This window comes from Geotrypetes seraphini, chromosome 11 (assembly GCF_902459505.1).
Source record: "Geotrypetes seraphini chromosome 11, aGeoSer1.1, whole genome shotgun sequence".
Lineage (NCBI taxonomy): Eukaryota > Metazoa > Chordata > Amphibia > Gymnophiona > Dermophiidae > Geotrypetes > Geotrypetes seraphini.
Window position 1 is genome coordinate 74,772,783 of NC_047094.1, and position 16,333 is coordinate 74,789,115.

At 46.1% G+C, this 16,333-nt stretch overlaps 1 protein-coding gene across 2 annotated transcripts in view; it reads right to left on the reverse strand.

The window, feature by feature from the left end:
* The window catches only part of KCNN4 (potassium calcium-activated channel subfamily N member 4), a 134,696-nt gene that overhangs the window by 6,899 nt on the left and 111,464 nt on the right, over positions 1-16,333 (reverse strand). The window contains exons 5-7 of one of the 2 annotated variants that reach the window (XR_004536477.1): positions 14,673-14,783; positions 5,956-6,094; positions 1,177-1,246 (exon numbers count right to left, since the gene is read on the reverse strand). Coding sequence is in view for 1 of the 2 variants with exons in the window: in XM_033914536.1 (XP_033770427.1) it covers positions 1,177-1,246; positions 5,976-6,094; positions 14,673-14,783 (300 nt within the window). In the remaining variant the exon portion in view is untranslated. The remainder of the gene's footprint in view (positions 1-1,176; positions 1,247-5,955; positions 6,095-14,672; positions 14,784-16,333) is intronic. The other variant, XM_033914536.1, reaches the window with a different exon arrangement.

Consider the following 16,333-nt stretch of genomic DNA (forward strand, 5'->3'; position numbering starts at 1 on the left):
CCTAGGGCCAGAAGTCTGGTCTTAAACTCGTTTTAGATGATGGTACCGCATGCCCTCGGATATTCCCCAGGATGGATGGTATGATGTTTGGCTGAGTGTGGATGGTTGGTATGGATGTGCAGGCGAGTGTTGTATGTAAGTTGGGGAGGGTGGGGGTAGCTTCTGTGGGAGGATGGTTGGGGGTTGGGTTGTTCTGTTCGGTGCTTGCTGAGCGGCATAAGAACACAGCTTGCTCAGTAGTTTCTCTGCTTTCTTTGGGGTGATGGGATGGGGTATGGGGGGGGTGGAATTCCAGTGCGGGTGGCGTGTTGCAATCGGGAGTGGGTAGAGGTGGGGATGGGAGTTTATTTTCAAAACTTGTTTTGTTGTACTTTTGGTGTTCTCGACCATGTTATACTCTTGTTTTGTGTGTTTGCTGATTGTACATCAATAAAACATGATTTACACTAAAAGCCATAGAAAAAAGTGGAGGAAAACTTTTAAGTGGACATATAGAACCACAGAACTAATGTGCTTACTGCAGCAAAAAATGGCATACCACAGGACGTGCTGAGGCATCCTGCAGTAATTTTGACCATATGTGTACACTACCCTCATGTTAAAAAATATATTTTTTTGGCACAGGGGGTGTGTCTGGGGTGGAGAGTGGGTGTATTCTGCACTAATTGGTTAGCACAGCTAAACTGCCATACGCAGATTAGTGTAGATTTAATGCACAAGTCCCTACTACTTACAAAATAGGTGGCAATAGGAATTCATGCACTAATGACCACATGCTAATAGGAACAATCAATAATGGTGTGTGACCGTTACTGAAAAATTCAGAAAATTGGCCATTTTACCCCAGTGGTAAAAATGGACTTAGCGCAAGCAAGGGTATATATACTAAGGCAACTTTTTACCATTGTTTGGTAAAAAGTCTCCTTAATCCTTTGAGCTGCTTTCAATACTGTTTTTCAACTGTAAAAAAAAAAAAAATAAATAAATAAAAAAAGGAGGGGGGGGGGGGGGAGACACGAGATGGATGTCTTCAGATATTTATTTATTCCACACAGGTAATTAACCTTATTCTGAAAAATCCTTTCTGCTTTCCCCTAGCTCCATGTCAAGAAATCTAATCTGTGGACCATTGTCCTCTTATCCGCCAAAATAATCCTAAAATGCTAAGACTCTTACCTTGGAAATGTCAACCAAAGCATTTGCCTGATCCTGAAGCTTCCTCTGCTTCAGCCTCTTCTGGCGAAATCTGAAAAGAATCCAACAAACTCAAAAAAAACAAATCTACTGAATTTGAGAGATGATGAATCTAGGTATGTCAATTTTTTTTTTTTTAACACTCTTTACTCTTGACCTATCATTCAGGAATAATTCTGGCACTTAAAGAGTTACTTCTTCTGGTAATCCTCCTTGTATGGTCTTGGGACAATCTCATCTACCTTCACAGAAGCCAGTGAAAAACAAGACATTTGTCTTAATGTAGTTTTCATTGTTATCAAATTAAGGGGTAGGTATTTAACTGAGCATTGAGCTGGTTGGCCATAGGTGCCAGCTCTGAGAGTGCTAGAACACCCCCAATATTTGTTCTCTTAGGTTTCTGTTGCTGGCGTCATGATTGTTGCAGTTGTCCGGGTCTCGCCACGTCTAGGTAGGTAGAACCGACGTTTCAGCCATCATGCTGTGACTTTCTTCAGAGTATGCTGAAACATCGGTTCTACCTACCCAGACGTGGCGAGACCTGGGCAACAATCACCCCCAATATCCTTTCCTAGGGTTGCCAGATTTTACTTTGTAAAATCCGGACCCATAGCCCAGCCCAGTTCCACCAGCCCACCCCATTACGCTCAAGTCATGCCCTGTTCCGTCCCAGCCTCACTCCCCAGCCCCGCTCCCTCAACCTGTTCTCGTCCTCAGGGCCATATTGGGAGGGCATCTGTGCATCACCATGTTGCATCCACGCATGTGCAGATGCCCTCCTGACGCGGTCCTGAGGTGGCAGGTTTTCAAAACCCAGACAAAGTTCCGGTTTTTGAAAAGCTGTCCGGCACCCGGACATGTCCTCTGAAAAGAAGACATGTCCGTGAAAATCCAGATGTCTGGTAGCTCTACTGTATTCTTTCCAGCACTGCCCAGATATCAAAGCTGATACCTTCCTGATGTAGAACTTCAGAGGAAAGCAGGGAGTAAGGCTATGTCTCTGAAGCTGCTGCTCCCACCTTTCCCTGCAGCTTACTGGCTGGCTAAGGAATGTCTGACCAATGGGCTTCAGGAGAAAGCAGGACAGAAGGTTAGGCTCTCCTAAGCTACTGATCCTGCCTCCCCTGTAGCTTATTGGCTGATAAGGAATATCTGACCCATGGGCTAATAGCAGAGAACAGAGGAGAGCAGTAGTGTTGGTCATATAGGCTTCCTGTCTTCCTTTGGTCTACCATATAGAGGGTGAGAAGTGCTGAGGGAGGCACTGGGAAAGGAATGAGGAAGGAAAGTGTAGCACAAGCACTGAAAACTGGAAGACATGGGTTGCGAAGGAAAGAGAGGATTGTGATAGGGAGCTGAAGTGAACGCAAGCTTGGGGGCATGGGCTGTGATATAAAGATAGGTGGGTGAGGGATGGGCAGAAGAAAGACAAACAGATGAGGAAGGTAGAGCAATTTTGTGGGATTCGAAGAGGAAGGGACTGATAGGGGAGAGAGGCTAAGAAAAGGGTTCTGAGAAGCTCAAGGATCAGGTTGGAGTAAAGAAACACTAAGAGATGAGGAGAGAGATGGAAATGGAAAGGGAGCTGAGACTAGGAAGAAAAAATAAAAAGCAGCAAGTAAAGAAAAGATAATTTTTAGATTTTTGTGCTCATGGTTCACATCTATCAGCCATTCCCCACAACTGAGCAAGCTCAATCACTAGGTGGGAGATATAGGTAATGATATCATATGTACCATACGGCTCCAGAAAAAGAAGGACGGATTGAGACATCCAGGTTTTACTTCCTTTAAAAGCAGTGGAAGTAAGGAGGACAGATGACATCTGGGTTTTACTTTCATTGAAAGCAATGGAGGTAAAACCCGGATTTCTCAATCCGTTCTCCTTTTTCTGGACCCATATGGTAACCCTAGATATAGGGGCTCATTTTCAAAGCACTTAGAACAGCGTTCTTCACTAATTTTTAAGCTGTAGTCACTTTGGATCCAAATAAGCTGAAAGAGAGCCACCAAATATCTTCCCATGTGAGCCTGTAACACTGCTGACAGTGTATGTCTACCTCACCAATCTATCTTCAAACTTTTTATTGGAGGATATCCTCAAGGAGGTGAGCATTTCCAAATGCATTCTTTTCATCTACTGAGAAATGCCTTGTCCTTCAAGCATATGACTTTTCCTCCCATTCACTTTCTCCTTTCAGTCATGAGTTTGATTAGAGAGACAAAGAGTTGCAGAATAATGATGAGGGCCGCCATTGACCCCCGGGCCTTGCATTGAAGAACACAGACAAACATACAAAATGAGCATGTATTTTTTTGGGGGGAGGGAGGCACCTGCCCCACGCTTGCTCAGTTTTCATGCACGCATGGGGGGGAAGGGAAGTCTGACACAGGGGTAGTGGTGGCCCATAGAAAATGCCACTGACAGACGGAACACCAGTGGAGAACTCTTTGGCTAGAGGGGCTTGGGCATCACTACCAGTACCACTACCAGGTATTTTATGTTGCCACAGGGGACAGGGAGAGAACATGGGGAGCAGGGGGTGGGACAAAATTTTATCCCCCATGGATCAGGCTCCCTAAAAAATGATAGTCTGGCTATGTGGCTGATTCTAACCGCTATGGCACTCTTCGGTTAGTGCTATGGTGGTCTAAGGATGGAGTCAGGGAAGATACCTAGGCACTGCCATTATTCAATGTCTGTGCTCAGATAACTATCAGGCACGTGAAACCACAAAAACAGCATAAAAACATAAGCAGTGCCTCAGACCAGAGGTCTATCATGCCCAGCAGTCTGCTCACGCAGTGGCCCATCAGGTCCAGGACCTATATAGTAATCCTCTATCTATACCCTTCTATCCCCTTTTCCTTCAGGAAATCATTTAATCCCCTCTTGAACCCCAATACCGTACTCTGTCCTATCACACCCTCTGGAAGCGCATTCCAGGTGTCCACCACCCTAATGGTCCTAACTACACCTGGTTAGTTATCACGACAGTGGCACTTCATCTCGACCAGACCCATATAAATTCTGGTGACTGCGAAAATCCACATATTCAATGCCAATACCCAGATAATGTCCAGGACTGGATATCTGGTTCTAATTCAGCTCATGGTGATCAGTACTTTGAAAAATGCAGACCACCATGGCCTGAATATCAACTGGCAAGTTATTATTTAACCTAAATGGCCTCATATCTTATCACTTAGGTGCCCATGTTTATATGTACTTTGTGTGTAAATATTTAGAATAGCAGCACTTATGACTTAAGTTCTAACAGGGTGCTTAAGCACTATTCTGCAAATACCTGCTTAGTTTACATAGTGCATATTTGCAAAGGGTGTGTACACAGGGGCGGAGCATGGGTGGAATGTAGACGGGGTTCCCATTTACACTGGTAACTTATGGAATGCTAGGTTATGTACATCTCTGCTGAATTCAGGGCCTGCATTTATGCCACCTCTATACCTGGCTTAGGTGCAGGCATTCAAAAGTTAGGCATGCTGACACCAGATTACGCTAGTATTCTATAACAGACCCGGGTGCCTACGTTCCAATATAGAATAGATTCCTTCGGGGCACCTAAATGAAGGTTCCAAGATATAGAATTGCCCCCATAGATTTTAAGAGCCCTTTCTGAGGAAAATTCTGTCCTAGGTATTGCTAGTCCTTTTTGCAGGTTTATGTAGTTTTCATAGCACTCCCTGGAGCCAATTTTATTGTTTGGATTACGGGTCTCTGAGTCCCATCCCTCAAAGTGGACTATGGTTCTCAAAAGCTCATGTCTATATAAAGTCTATTATTTAGTCTATATAAAGTGCCACCTACTACTACTATTAATTATTTCTATAGCGCTGTTTAGAGTCACAAAACTTACGGAAACAGTCCCTGCTCAAAAGAGCTTACAATCTGAACAGGCAAGACAGACAAACAGGTCATTTTTGCCACTCTTACTATAGAAATCTCAGTTCAAAGTCTGTACTTGGGGGTCTATGGTAAAGAAGTAATAAATCCTTTCAAACTTGTTACTGTTTAACATATGTCATGATTTATCAAGCAAATAAAAATCTGTGGTTTATAGCCATTTTACCCAGAACTCTAAACACATGCAACCTTGAAAAGTACCCAGAGCGAGACCCAATCAGAATGAAGACCCCGCCCTCTAACTCAATATTATATAAATGTTACATCAAGATATTGGCGATACCTTACTCTCACAGCCAATGCCACAGCATGGAGTTAGAGAGAATTCTTTATTCTGAGCCAGTACTGACCCAATGTCCTAGAATAGTGTGCGGGAGAAATCTTTCCACTAAGCCAGTACTGAACCAGTTTCCCACATGATGTCTCCCTGTCCCCCTCCCTTTCTTTCTTTCTCTCTGTCGGAGAGGAAGTTCCGGGCCAGTCAGGCAGCGACTAGCTGGCCTGGAACTTCCCCTCCGACACCAGAATTTACGTCGGGGTGGGGGAAGTCTGTGGGCCCGGCGCTTGTACGCACCTGGCCTGGCATCGGGGAAGCAGGGAGAACAGAACGTAAAAGCAACCAGGACAAATGCTGGTTCTTGGAAAATCCATCTGGGAGCCTGTACAATCCTCTAAAAAGAGGGTATATTCAGGTTTCCCAGACGTCTGGTAACTCTATCCAGTGTCCTATGTGGTGTTAGGGACACCATTCCCTCTGAGCCAGTACTGATCTGGTTTCCCACATGGTGGTAGGAACAGTGATATCCTTCCCTCCGAGTTGTTATGGCCCCCTCTTACCCATGTCCTGCTGTACTTACACCTGGATGGCTCTCAGCAGATTGCGCTGATGCTGCCGGATCTGCATACTCTCACAGCTCTTCTTGTACTTGTGCAGCAGCCAGGCCTCCCCTAGAACATTAGCTGCAGCGCATTTAATCTGAAAAATAAAAAAGCACCTGAGTCCTCTGCTCATCTCAGTCACTTTTTCCGTCCCCCAACCTCCTCCCCTGCACAGACCTTGTGGCAACAAAATTCTGAAATACTCTTATACCAGTATGTGATAAGGAAGCACAGGGGAGGGAAGAGGTTAGGACTTGGGGATAATAGTGGACAACACAATGAAGCTGTTGGCACAGTGCGCAGCGGCCTCTAAGAAGGCGAATAGAATGCTGGGTACTATCAATAAAGGTATTACAACCAGAATGAAAGAAGTTATCTTGCCGTTGGATCGGGCGATGGTGCACCCCCATCTGGAGTACTGCGTCCAGTATTGGTCACCATACCTTAAGAAGGATATGGCGATACTCGAGAGGGTTCAGAAAAGAGTGACACGATTGATAAAAGGTATGGAAAACCTTTCATATGCTGAAAGATTAGAGAAACTGGGGCTCTTTTCCCTGCAGAAACAGAGACTTAGAGGGGACATGATAGAGACTTACAAGATCATGAAGGGCATGAAGAAAGTGGAGAGGGACAGATTCTTCAAACATTCGAAAACTACAAGAATGAGAGGGCATTCAGAAAAATTAAGACGGGACAGATTCAGAACCAATGCTAGGAAGTTCTTCTTCACCCAAAGGGTGGTGGAAACCTGGAATGCGCTTCCAGAGGGTGTGATAGGACAGAGTACGGTTTTGGGGTTCAAGAAGGGATTAGATAACTTCCTGAAGGAAAAGGGGATTGAAGGGTATAGATAGAGGATTACTATACAGGTCCTGGACCTGATGGGCCGCCACGTGAGTGGACTGCTGGGCATGATGGACCTCTGGACTGACCCAGCAGAGGCACTGCTTATGTTCTTATGACACAGTCTCATATGAACAAAACATTTTTAATTTTTTTTAGTTTGCCTCACACTTTACAGAAAGTTAGCTTGGCTTACCTCAGCCAAGCAGTACAGGCATCAGTTCTTTTCCCTCAACTGATGTCTAGGGAAAAATCAGGAGTTCTCTTCTTTTCTCTCTCGGAGACCTCTCTGAACTGATCCCAGTCTCATGCAAACATTCTTCTCCCTGCCTGAGGGCCACTGAGCCCACTGCATCCTGGGAGCTGTAGTTTCTGTACTACTGGGCCCCCCTCTGCTCAATCCTAACAGATTGAGCGCCTGTTTCTATTCGGGGATTCTCCTGAAAAGGCTGAGGGGTACTCACTCTAAGGGTACCCAGATTCTGCTCCCCCAGCATGAAACTCCGAGACTGCCTTAGGACTCTCATCACATATACCCCACCTTTCACTCTCCATTCTATATGCATACATACGAATGGGACACAGTAAGCATTACAGCCATTGGACTCCGGCACGTCAATGACCTTGCATTTTGGACTCTGGATCATCCATGCTGTTCCTGGAAATCACTTCCTTAGTCACCAGGCCTTCCCAGGCTCTCTACTGCCTTTGTTGAAGACTCTGACGTCTGATCTCCAGGAATCCCTTCCTGTACCATCATGGTTCTCTGCTAAGCCCATTTCTTCTTTATTCTATAGTTCATAGTACAGTCTACTCCATCTAAGTGCACGTCAGTTAAGCGCATGCTTCAGTTATCCGCAGCCTACCACCATGGTCCCGTCAATGGATGTAAACGCTGGATATTTGCAATTCGGATAAGCACACAATCCACTTATGCACACTGATGTCATAGGTCCTACCTGTATTCTTTCACGTAATGCTCACTCCGGTTAAAAGCAATCACATAGATGAGCGGCGTGTTTCAGAACAGCAGTCTAGGCCTGGCCATGTGTTTGAACTTTTGGAACTGCCCGTGGCATCACGTGGACAAAAATCATTGTCTTTGGCTGAACGTGTCCACCATGATGATGTCAGACGTCGCTTAGGCGTTGTTATTACAGTACTTGTACATAAATTGGAAGGGCCTGTCCCCCGAGTGTGGTGTACTCCAGGTCCTTCTACAGTTGCTCTCATATGGTCTCTCAAAGCGATAGAGACCTATACACCGCTTTCAAACGTAGCGAAGTTGTTGGCTTCAAGGTTGAATATGAAAGCAACAAAAACAAAGGGATAATCACAAATTTCAAACATGATTACAGGTGACTCGTCCTAAGATATATGATGGCAGTGATATATGATGGAATCCTGCCCCCGAGCTGCTGATCTTGCGAGAAAAATGACAGTGCTCACATGGTACTCCGTTTAAGCACACGTGGCAAACCGGTCCGAAGGGCTTGCACTTAAGCGGAATAGACAGTAGTCATTAGGCTACTGGTTGTCATGTTCTGGGTTCCCTCCCTCCTTGGAGATTCCTGGATCAATGCCTCTTTTGGTTTCTAGTGAACTTTACCTTTGGACACTTTACCATCGGTGTCAGTAGACTTGGGTTTTAGTTTAGGACTATAGTTACCTCTTATAACCAAATTAGAGTCCTTTCCTGATTTAGGCTTAGCCTTCTGTTGACTCTTTTTCAGAATTCACAAGTTTCACTTTCCTCAAAGCAGGTCTGGCATATTTTATTCCTTTCTCAGATTTGGGTTTCACCCCAGTTTCTTAGGGGGGGGGGGTTAGGGGGTGGGGGAACTTCACTTCACTATCCAGCGAATTTTGTCAGGTCCTACAGATTGATACTCCTTCCCATCTGTGGTTATTTTACTGGCATCTGGGCTCCTAGGCTATAGACTATAAATCCCAGTGGATAGCCACCTCTGGAGAACTCCACTATGGTATCTTTACCTCATCGCCAGGCGTGCATGCCCGTCTTCACTTCTTCCAGAATTCTGTAGAGGGTGCCGGGTCCCTCTCTTCGTGGTCACCCTGGGTACTCTCTTCCCAGGTAGTTTCTCTCAGGCCCATAAGTGCAACAGGAAGCCACTTGCCTTGGCTTTGGGTTGATACTTCCTTTAATCGATGGGCCCATCTCTTTCTTATCTGCTTCTCAGCAGCTTGCAGCTCTGCATTTAATTTTTCTACTTGCTTCTGGCACTCCTGTCTCGCGGCAGTCTCGATAGCAAGCAGAGCCTGGGTCTCCAACTTCTGGGACAAACATATCATTCTCTTTTCTTAGCTGAGTGCACTCTTGCTGGGTTCTCTCAGCCATCTTCAACCCCTCCTCCTCCCGGAGGTACATCTCTTGTAACTTTCTTTGGAGCTTGCCATTCAGCTCTTCCAGCCCCCTTGCCTTGACTTTCATTGCTTCACAATTCTGTACTGCTTCATTCAGCTGCTCCTGCAGTCTGGTATACTGCCAGCCTGGCACTGTTGCTGCCAACTCCTGCTGCAGCTACTCCAATTTCTTCATTCAGTTCCTTCACTATTTTATTTTTAATTATTTCCATCTCAATCAGCCGAGTCTGAACAGCTTTTTGGGATTCTCGTATCTCTTCAATACTTTCCTTTTGCCTAGATAACTGTTGGACTTTTACCAGTTGCCTCTGGAGGTTTTTCTTTTCCTCCCTTAACTTGACTACATACGTGACAAACAGCTGGTCCTCTAATAGGTCTTTAATTTGGCACTTTAGTTAGATTGTGAGCCTTCGGGACAGTAAGGGAATTTTTCAAGTACCTTTCTTATTTCTAATCTTAATGTATATTTTCTGTAAACCGCTTAGAACCTAACGGATGTAGCGGTATATAAGAAATAAATTACATTACATTACATTACACTTAGCCTGTTCTAGCTCAGTAGCTAGATCTGGAGGTGGGCTTTGGACCCCTTCCATGTGGACCTCCTGGAGCTCATTCTCCCTTTAGAGCTAAGACACTATGGCAGATACCCCATTCCACCCTTCAGTGGGCTCCAAATCACAGGTATTGACCGGGCTCCTTCTCGTGGGTTATCCCCAAGTCAATGTTTGAATCGCCACCTGGTATCCCTCACTGGTCTCCTTTACTTTCTTGGAACTTTTGGACTTCCATTTCCCCACCCTCCTGGGTTTAAAACCTGCTTCTTTCTGCTGGCTAATTAATCCCTTGACTGCCTCCTGGTGGTCTACTGGCTCCAGGGCAATTAGTCTCTTGTACTCCTCTGATGCTGCCATGACCCTGTTGCAAGATCTACCAAGTGTCCTGCCACTCTTGCTTCCAAACTCCCATTTTGGGTTCTCAGATTCTGGTCTCTCACCAGTGTAACCTGGAGTACTGACTTTTAAAATCAGCACTTCCCTGCAGAAATTCCATTGCTTTTATTCCACAGTTAGGTAGCAGTCACAATTTCCAGAGTAAACACTTGTTTCCTTTTGGCAGCAAGCTGCACCTTCTCTTGCACAGCCTGTAATACTCTTTGTCTAGCAAATCCACTCCAGGATTTCCTACAGCAGTTTCTTTTCTCTCTCGCTGTAGAGCAGGGGTGTCAAGTCCCTCCTCGAGGGCCGCAATCCAGTTGGGTTTTCAGGATTTCCCCAATGAATATGCAATAGATCTATTAGAATACAATGAAAGCAGTGCATGCAAATAGATCTCATGCATATTCATTGGGGAAATCCTGAAAACCTGACTGGATTGCGGCCCACAAGGAGGGACTTTGACACCCCTGCTGTAGAGCCCTGGTAGCTATCTCCAGGTATAATCAGTGAGGTAATTAGGACAGCTCTCCTTTCCACACAACTTGAAATGAATATGCACAAAAGCATTTATTTTCCTCTCTTGACAAAAACAAAAAAGAAAGAAAACAAATCCTGCTGATTGGGCTTTTGCTGCACTGTTTTCAATTCCCTCTCTATCAGCTAGAGCTTCTCTCCTTGGCTGTTTTAAAATAACAACAACTAACAAACCCTCTTCTGTATTGAGGTTCTCCACTGACCTTTGGTTAGCTTCTCTGCAGCAGAAGCTAAAAAACAAAACAAAACAGCAAGAAACAGCATATGTGATAAGGAAGCAGATGTCCTGGAGGGGAGAGGTTAGGACACAACACAGTCTCATATGAACAAAACACTTTTTATTCTTTTTAGTTTGCCTCACACTTTACAGAAAATTAGCTTGGCTTACCTCAGCCAAGCAGTACAGTTAAAGGTTCTTTTCCCACAGCTCTGCCCTCAGCCAATGTCTAGAGAGAAATCAGGAATTCTCTCTCAGAGACCTCTGTAACCTGATCCCAGGCTCATGTATATATTCTCCTCCCTGCCTAAGGACTGCCCTTGTGACTCAGCAGGACTGCTGATCCTGGTGCATCCTGGGAGCTATAGTTTCTGCACTACTGGGGCCAGCACCCTCTTCTGCTCAGTGACAGAATAACATCATTACTGAGGGAAAATCCCTGACTCTTTTACACAGTAATTCCCACAACATTTCAGTTCAAAGCATCCTTAGTGTGCCCCTAAGTCAAAAGAAATACCTAACAGTTCCCCCCCCCCCCCATGGCTTGGTATCTATCCCTTCCCCAATCTGATATCTCTCTCCTCTCCTTCTTTTCCCTCCATCCTCTTCTTTCACCCCTCCCCCCAAAAGATCTGGCATCTTTGTCCTCTCCTCTCCTTCCCTTCCTTCTTTTTCTCCCCCCAATCTGGTATCTCTCTCTTTTCCTTCCCTTCCCATTGTTTGCCATTTTTCTCTTCTCTCTTCTACTTTCCATTCCCTTCCCTTTTCTTCCTTTCACTGGTCTGGCATCTGTCTCCTTCTTCTCTCACCTCACTACCTAGATTTGGCAATTTTCTCACTCACCCCTCCCAGTCAGATGTGGCATTCTCTCCTTGCAGGATCTAGTTTCTCTCCATGCTGGATCCAGTATCTCTCCCTTCCCCATGCTGCAGCTTACAATCTTTGGGCTGTCGGCAGCTTAAACATACTGGTTCTGTATAATGGCATTATGACTTCAGGCTTCCGGCTGACGAAACTCCTGCAGATGCAACCTAACAACTGTCTTGCCTTAGATGAAGCCTTCTCCACATGATCAGCAGTTTTCATGTCTGCGCTGATGATCACTCCCAAGTCTCGTTCTGTTGAAGTTCTAGCTAAGGTCTCACCATTCAAGGTGTAAGTTCTGTACGGACTTCTGCTGCCGAGGTACATGATCTTGCATTTCTTAGCGTTGAAGCCCAGCTGCCAGGTTGAGGACTAAAGCTCCACAGAACGAGACTTGGGAGTGATCATCAGCGCAGACATGAAAACTGCTGATCATGTGGAGAAGGTTTCATCTAAGGCAAGACAGTTGTTAGGTTGCATCCGCAGGAGTTTCGTCAGCCGGAAGCCTGAAGTCATAATGCCATTATACAGAACCATGATGAGACCTCATTTGGAATACTGTGTGCAATTCTGGAGGCCACACTACCGAAAAGATATGCTGAGAGTAGAGTCGGTGCAACGGATGGCCACCAGGATGGTCTCAGGGCTCAAGGATCTATCGTACGAGGAAAGGCTGAAAAATTTGCGGCTGTACTCACTCGAGGAACGTAGAGAGAGAGGACACATGATCGAGACGTTTAAGTATATTACCGGCCGTTTCGAGATGGAGGAAGAGATTCTCTTTCTCAAAGGACCCTCAGCCACAAGAGGGCATCCGCTCAAACTCAGGGGCGGGAAATTTCATGGCGACACCAGGAAATATTTCTTCACCGAGAGAGTGGTTGATCCTTGGAACGAGCTCCCGGTGCAGGTGATCGAGGCAAACAGCGTGCAAGAATTTAAGAGCAAATGGGATGCCCATGTGGGATCCCTTAGAGGGTTAAGCCAAGGGAACCTGTCACCAGGAGTGGGATCCCTAGGATAGTAGACTTGGGGGTGGGTCAGTAGAGTGGGCAAACCTGATGGGCTATGGCCCTTATCTGCTGTCATCTTCTATGTTTCTATGTTTCGGCGGCCCTGGATTAGAAGCTTTCCTTTTTGCTACAGCTTCCTGTCCCCTCAGAGGCAGGACACTGAAAGCAGAGGGAAATCTTTCCGGTTGTTGAAGTCAGTCCGTTTAAGCTGCTGATGGCCTGAAGATTGTAAGCTGCAGCATGGGGAAAGGAGAGAGGTTTTCCACTGGGAGAAGGAAGATGGAGAGCTGGACTGGCAGCTCATTTGGGTCTTCTCCATGGTACCCCTTGGGAAACACTGCCTTAAGATAAAAGGGCTTGGAGAATGGCTGGCTGAGCACCCAGGTTTTCTGAAAAGGGTTACCATACATCCAGATTTACTCGGACATGTTCTCTTTTCAGAGGACTGTCTGGGTGTCTGGATGTTTTTCTAAAACCTGGCAGTTTTTTTTTAACCTTCGTGTGGATAATGGGGTCACCCATGGGTAGAGCTGCATCAATTGTGGTCCCGCCGTGAGAACCGGTGGTTCAAGGGTAGGTTACAAATCGATGGAGGCTCGGTTGGCGTTGGCTGGAGGTGGTTCGAATGGTCCCACCTCTGCTTGAGCTTGGGGCCGTGTCTGGAGAGCATCTGTGCTCAGAGGCTCTTCAGCCCTTAAGCTGGGTCCAGGGAGCTTCTTATGTTCAGAGGTGGAAGGAGAAAAGCCATGAGATAGAAGAAAAAGTTTCGGTTTAAGCCAAAAATGCACTGGCTTTTTTGGCTGGTAACCGAAAGAAGGTCAAATGCAGATTTGGGGTTAGTTTTGACACAGAAACTGAAATTTGGTTGGTCTCTAACACAGAGATTGCAGCTATAATGAAGTTGTGGACATTTATTCCTGTTCAGGAGTGGATGTAAATATTTACGGTTCATATTTTTTTACAATACATGTGTGACTTGTGACTTCTTTTATACTTCAGCCCCAAACACACCTTCATAGTCGTGCCCAAATACCCACATTCTTGTCATTATGTGTACATATATGTACAGAGTGATCTTATAAACAGAATATTAAGGGCGTATAATGTCATGTACTGTGAATACGCCTTTGTTTAAGATTACCCCTATAGAATGCAAAGCACAAGGCTGTGGCCTAGTTCAATTCCCTCTGTTCAGCCCACTCACTGTGTGCAGTCTAATGCAATGTCATGTAATCTTCCTGCTGCTCACACTTAAATTAGAAACAGCTGTCTAGGGGCAGGGACTGTGGTAGCCCAAATGAATAATACCATGCCCAGAGCCATGATGACTAACAAATTCTTACCACAATGCCAGATCTGTGAAAGCAGCCGCCAAAGTGTGCCATATGGCCAGGAGATGCCTTTATCATTTTTTTCATTTGGTTGCAATTAGAAAGCAGAGAGAGTCAGAGGTATGTGATCGGTCCCTCCTAGAACTGGGAGACTTTTATTTTTCTTTTCAATTATTGCCACTGTTAAATTTAGCCTTCAGAGTTGCCAGTTTGGGTTAAGGAAGCAGGGCTGTTCCTGAGAGTAACACAGACACCCTTAGCTATGAGCAATTTTTCCCTGGCAGGGAGGCCGGCAGTGTGGGTTCGTCTCAAGCTGGGAGGAAGGAAGAAGTGTCTTCCAGCAGCTAAAGGAGGACCAAGGGTAGTGGTGAAGCCCTCAGGTGCTTCCTAGTTCACTGTCTGCATTACCAGGTCGCGGAACTTCCATTTGAAGACCTACAGTATTAATCATCACACCTATGGGGTCCTTTCAGGTCCTTGGCATTAGCCCATTCTGACTTCCTGGCATAAGCTCCACACTAGTTCTTGCTAGCACTGTCACTCTTACCTGCTTTAGGTACTTTATATCCAGCATGAAGTTGTGCACATGCTTCTCAGCCTTAGTGAATTCCAGCTTCTGTGCAGCCACCGCCACCAGCAGTGCCGTGCACCCAACACCCTGGAATAGGAAAATCAGAAGAAAATGAGAAAGACAAAGGGGAACTCACGGATCCTTACCCACACCTCCAACACTCCATTCCAAGATTAGGGAAGGGAGTTCACAGTAGAGAATGACACGGTAACAAAATTCATCACTGTTCCCGTCCCCGCGGATAACCTCAGGAAACCATCTTCATGACATTCTTTAAGGAGAGAGGAAAGAATCAGAGTATAATTGGGTACAACCACTGACCCGCAAGTTTTGCTTTGAAGAATGCTGGTGTAGAAGGACTGAGGTTGGAATAGACACTAGAAAATGACATGGGATTATTTCCCGCGGTTATCCGCGGGGACGGGGACGGTGATGAATTTTGTCACCATGTCATTATTTCACAGCAGCGGACACCACCTATATAGTTACCAAACCTTGTCATAAGGGGTAAGAGTAGGGTTGCCAGATTTTCCAATCAGAAAATCCGGACCCCCTAGACTCGCCCCCAGGCAAACCCAGTTCCGCCCATCCCCGCCCTGTAACGCCCTAATCCCGCCCCCAGTCCCACCCTAGCCCCACCCTCCACTGTCTGCTCTGTCAGGCAGGGAGGAAGTCCGCGCATGTGCAGATGTCACGTGCATCTCATCGCGTGGCATCCGTGCGTGTGCAGACTTACCACCCTGTCTGACGTGATTTGAAGGGGATTTTCAAAACCTGGATAAAGTGCTGTGTTTTGAAAAGCCGTCCGGACCCCCGGATATGTCCTCAAAAGGAGGACATGTCCGGGAAAATCTGGACGTCTGGTAACCCTAAGTAAGAGGAAAGGAGGAAAGTGCAGTAAGCTTGACAATTTGGGAATTGGGTTCATTTCCCACTGCAGCTTCTGGTGACCCTGGACATGTCACTTAATCCCCCTATTGCCCCAGGTACAAAAACTTAGATTGTGAGTCCACTAGGGACAGAGAAAGTACCTGCATATAATAAATGTAAACTGCTTTAATTCTACCACAGAAAAGTGGCATATCAGGTCGATCTCCCCTTTAGATCAATGTCTTGTAAACTTTGTCAAGCCACGGCACACTAAACGTAGTGGCCGTGGCTCGAGGCATCCAGAAGTGCGTGGATGTTGATGCGATGATGTCACGTGCATGCATGACATAATCACATCGATGTCCACACCTGCGGGAAAGTCCTACAGACAGGCCCTGAGCTGCCAGTGAGGGGTGCCGAGAGGGAAGACGCGCGGAGAGAAGGAGAGACATAGGCAGTCAGCCGGCACCAGTGCCTCTCCTCCTCCACGGCATCTTGCGGCACACCGGAAATCTCAAGAGGTACGCTAATGTGCCATGGCACACAGTTTGCGATACACTGCTTTAGATGAACTGTTGAATAGGGTCAATCAGGGGTGGGCAACTCCGGTCCTTGAGGGCTGGGATCCAGTCGGGTTTTCAGGATTTCCCCAATGAATATGCTTTGAAAGCAGTGCATGCAAATAGATCTCATGCATATTCATTGGGGAAATCCTGAAAACCCAACTGGATTCCGGCCCTCGAGGACTGGGGTTGCCCACCCCTAGG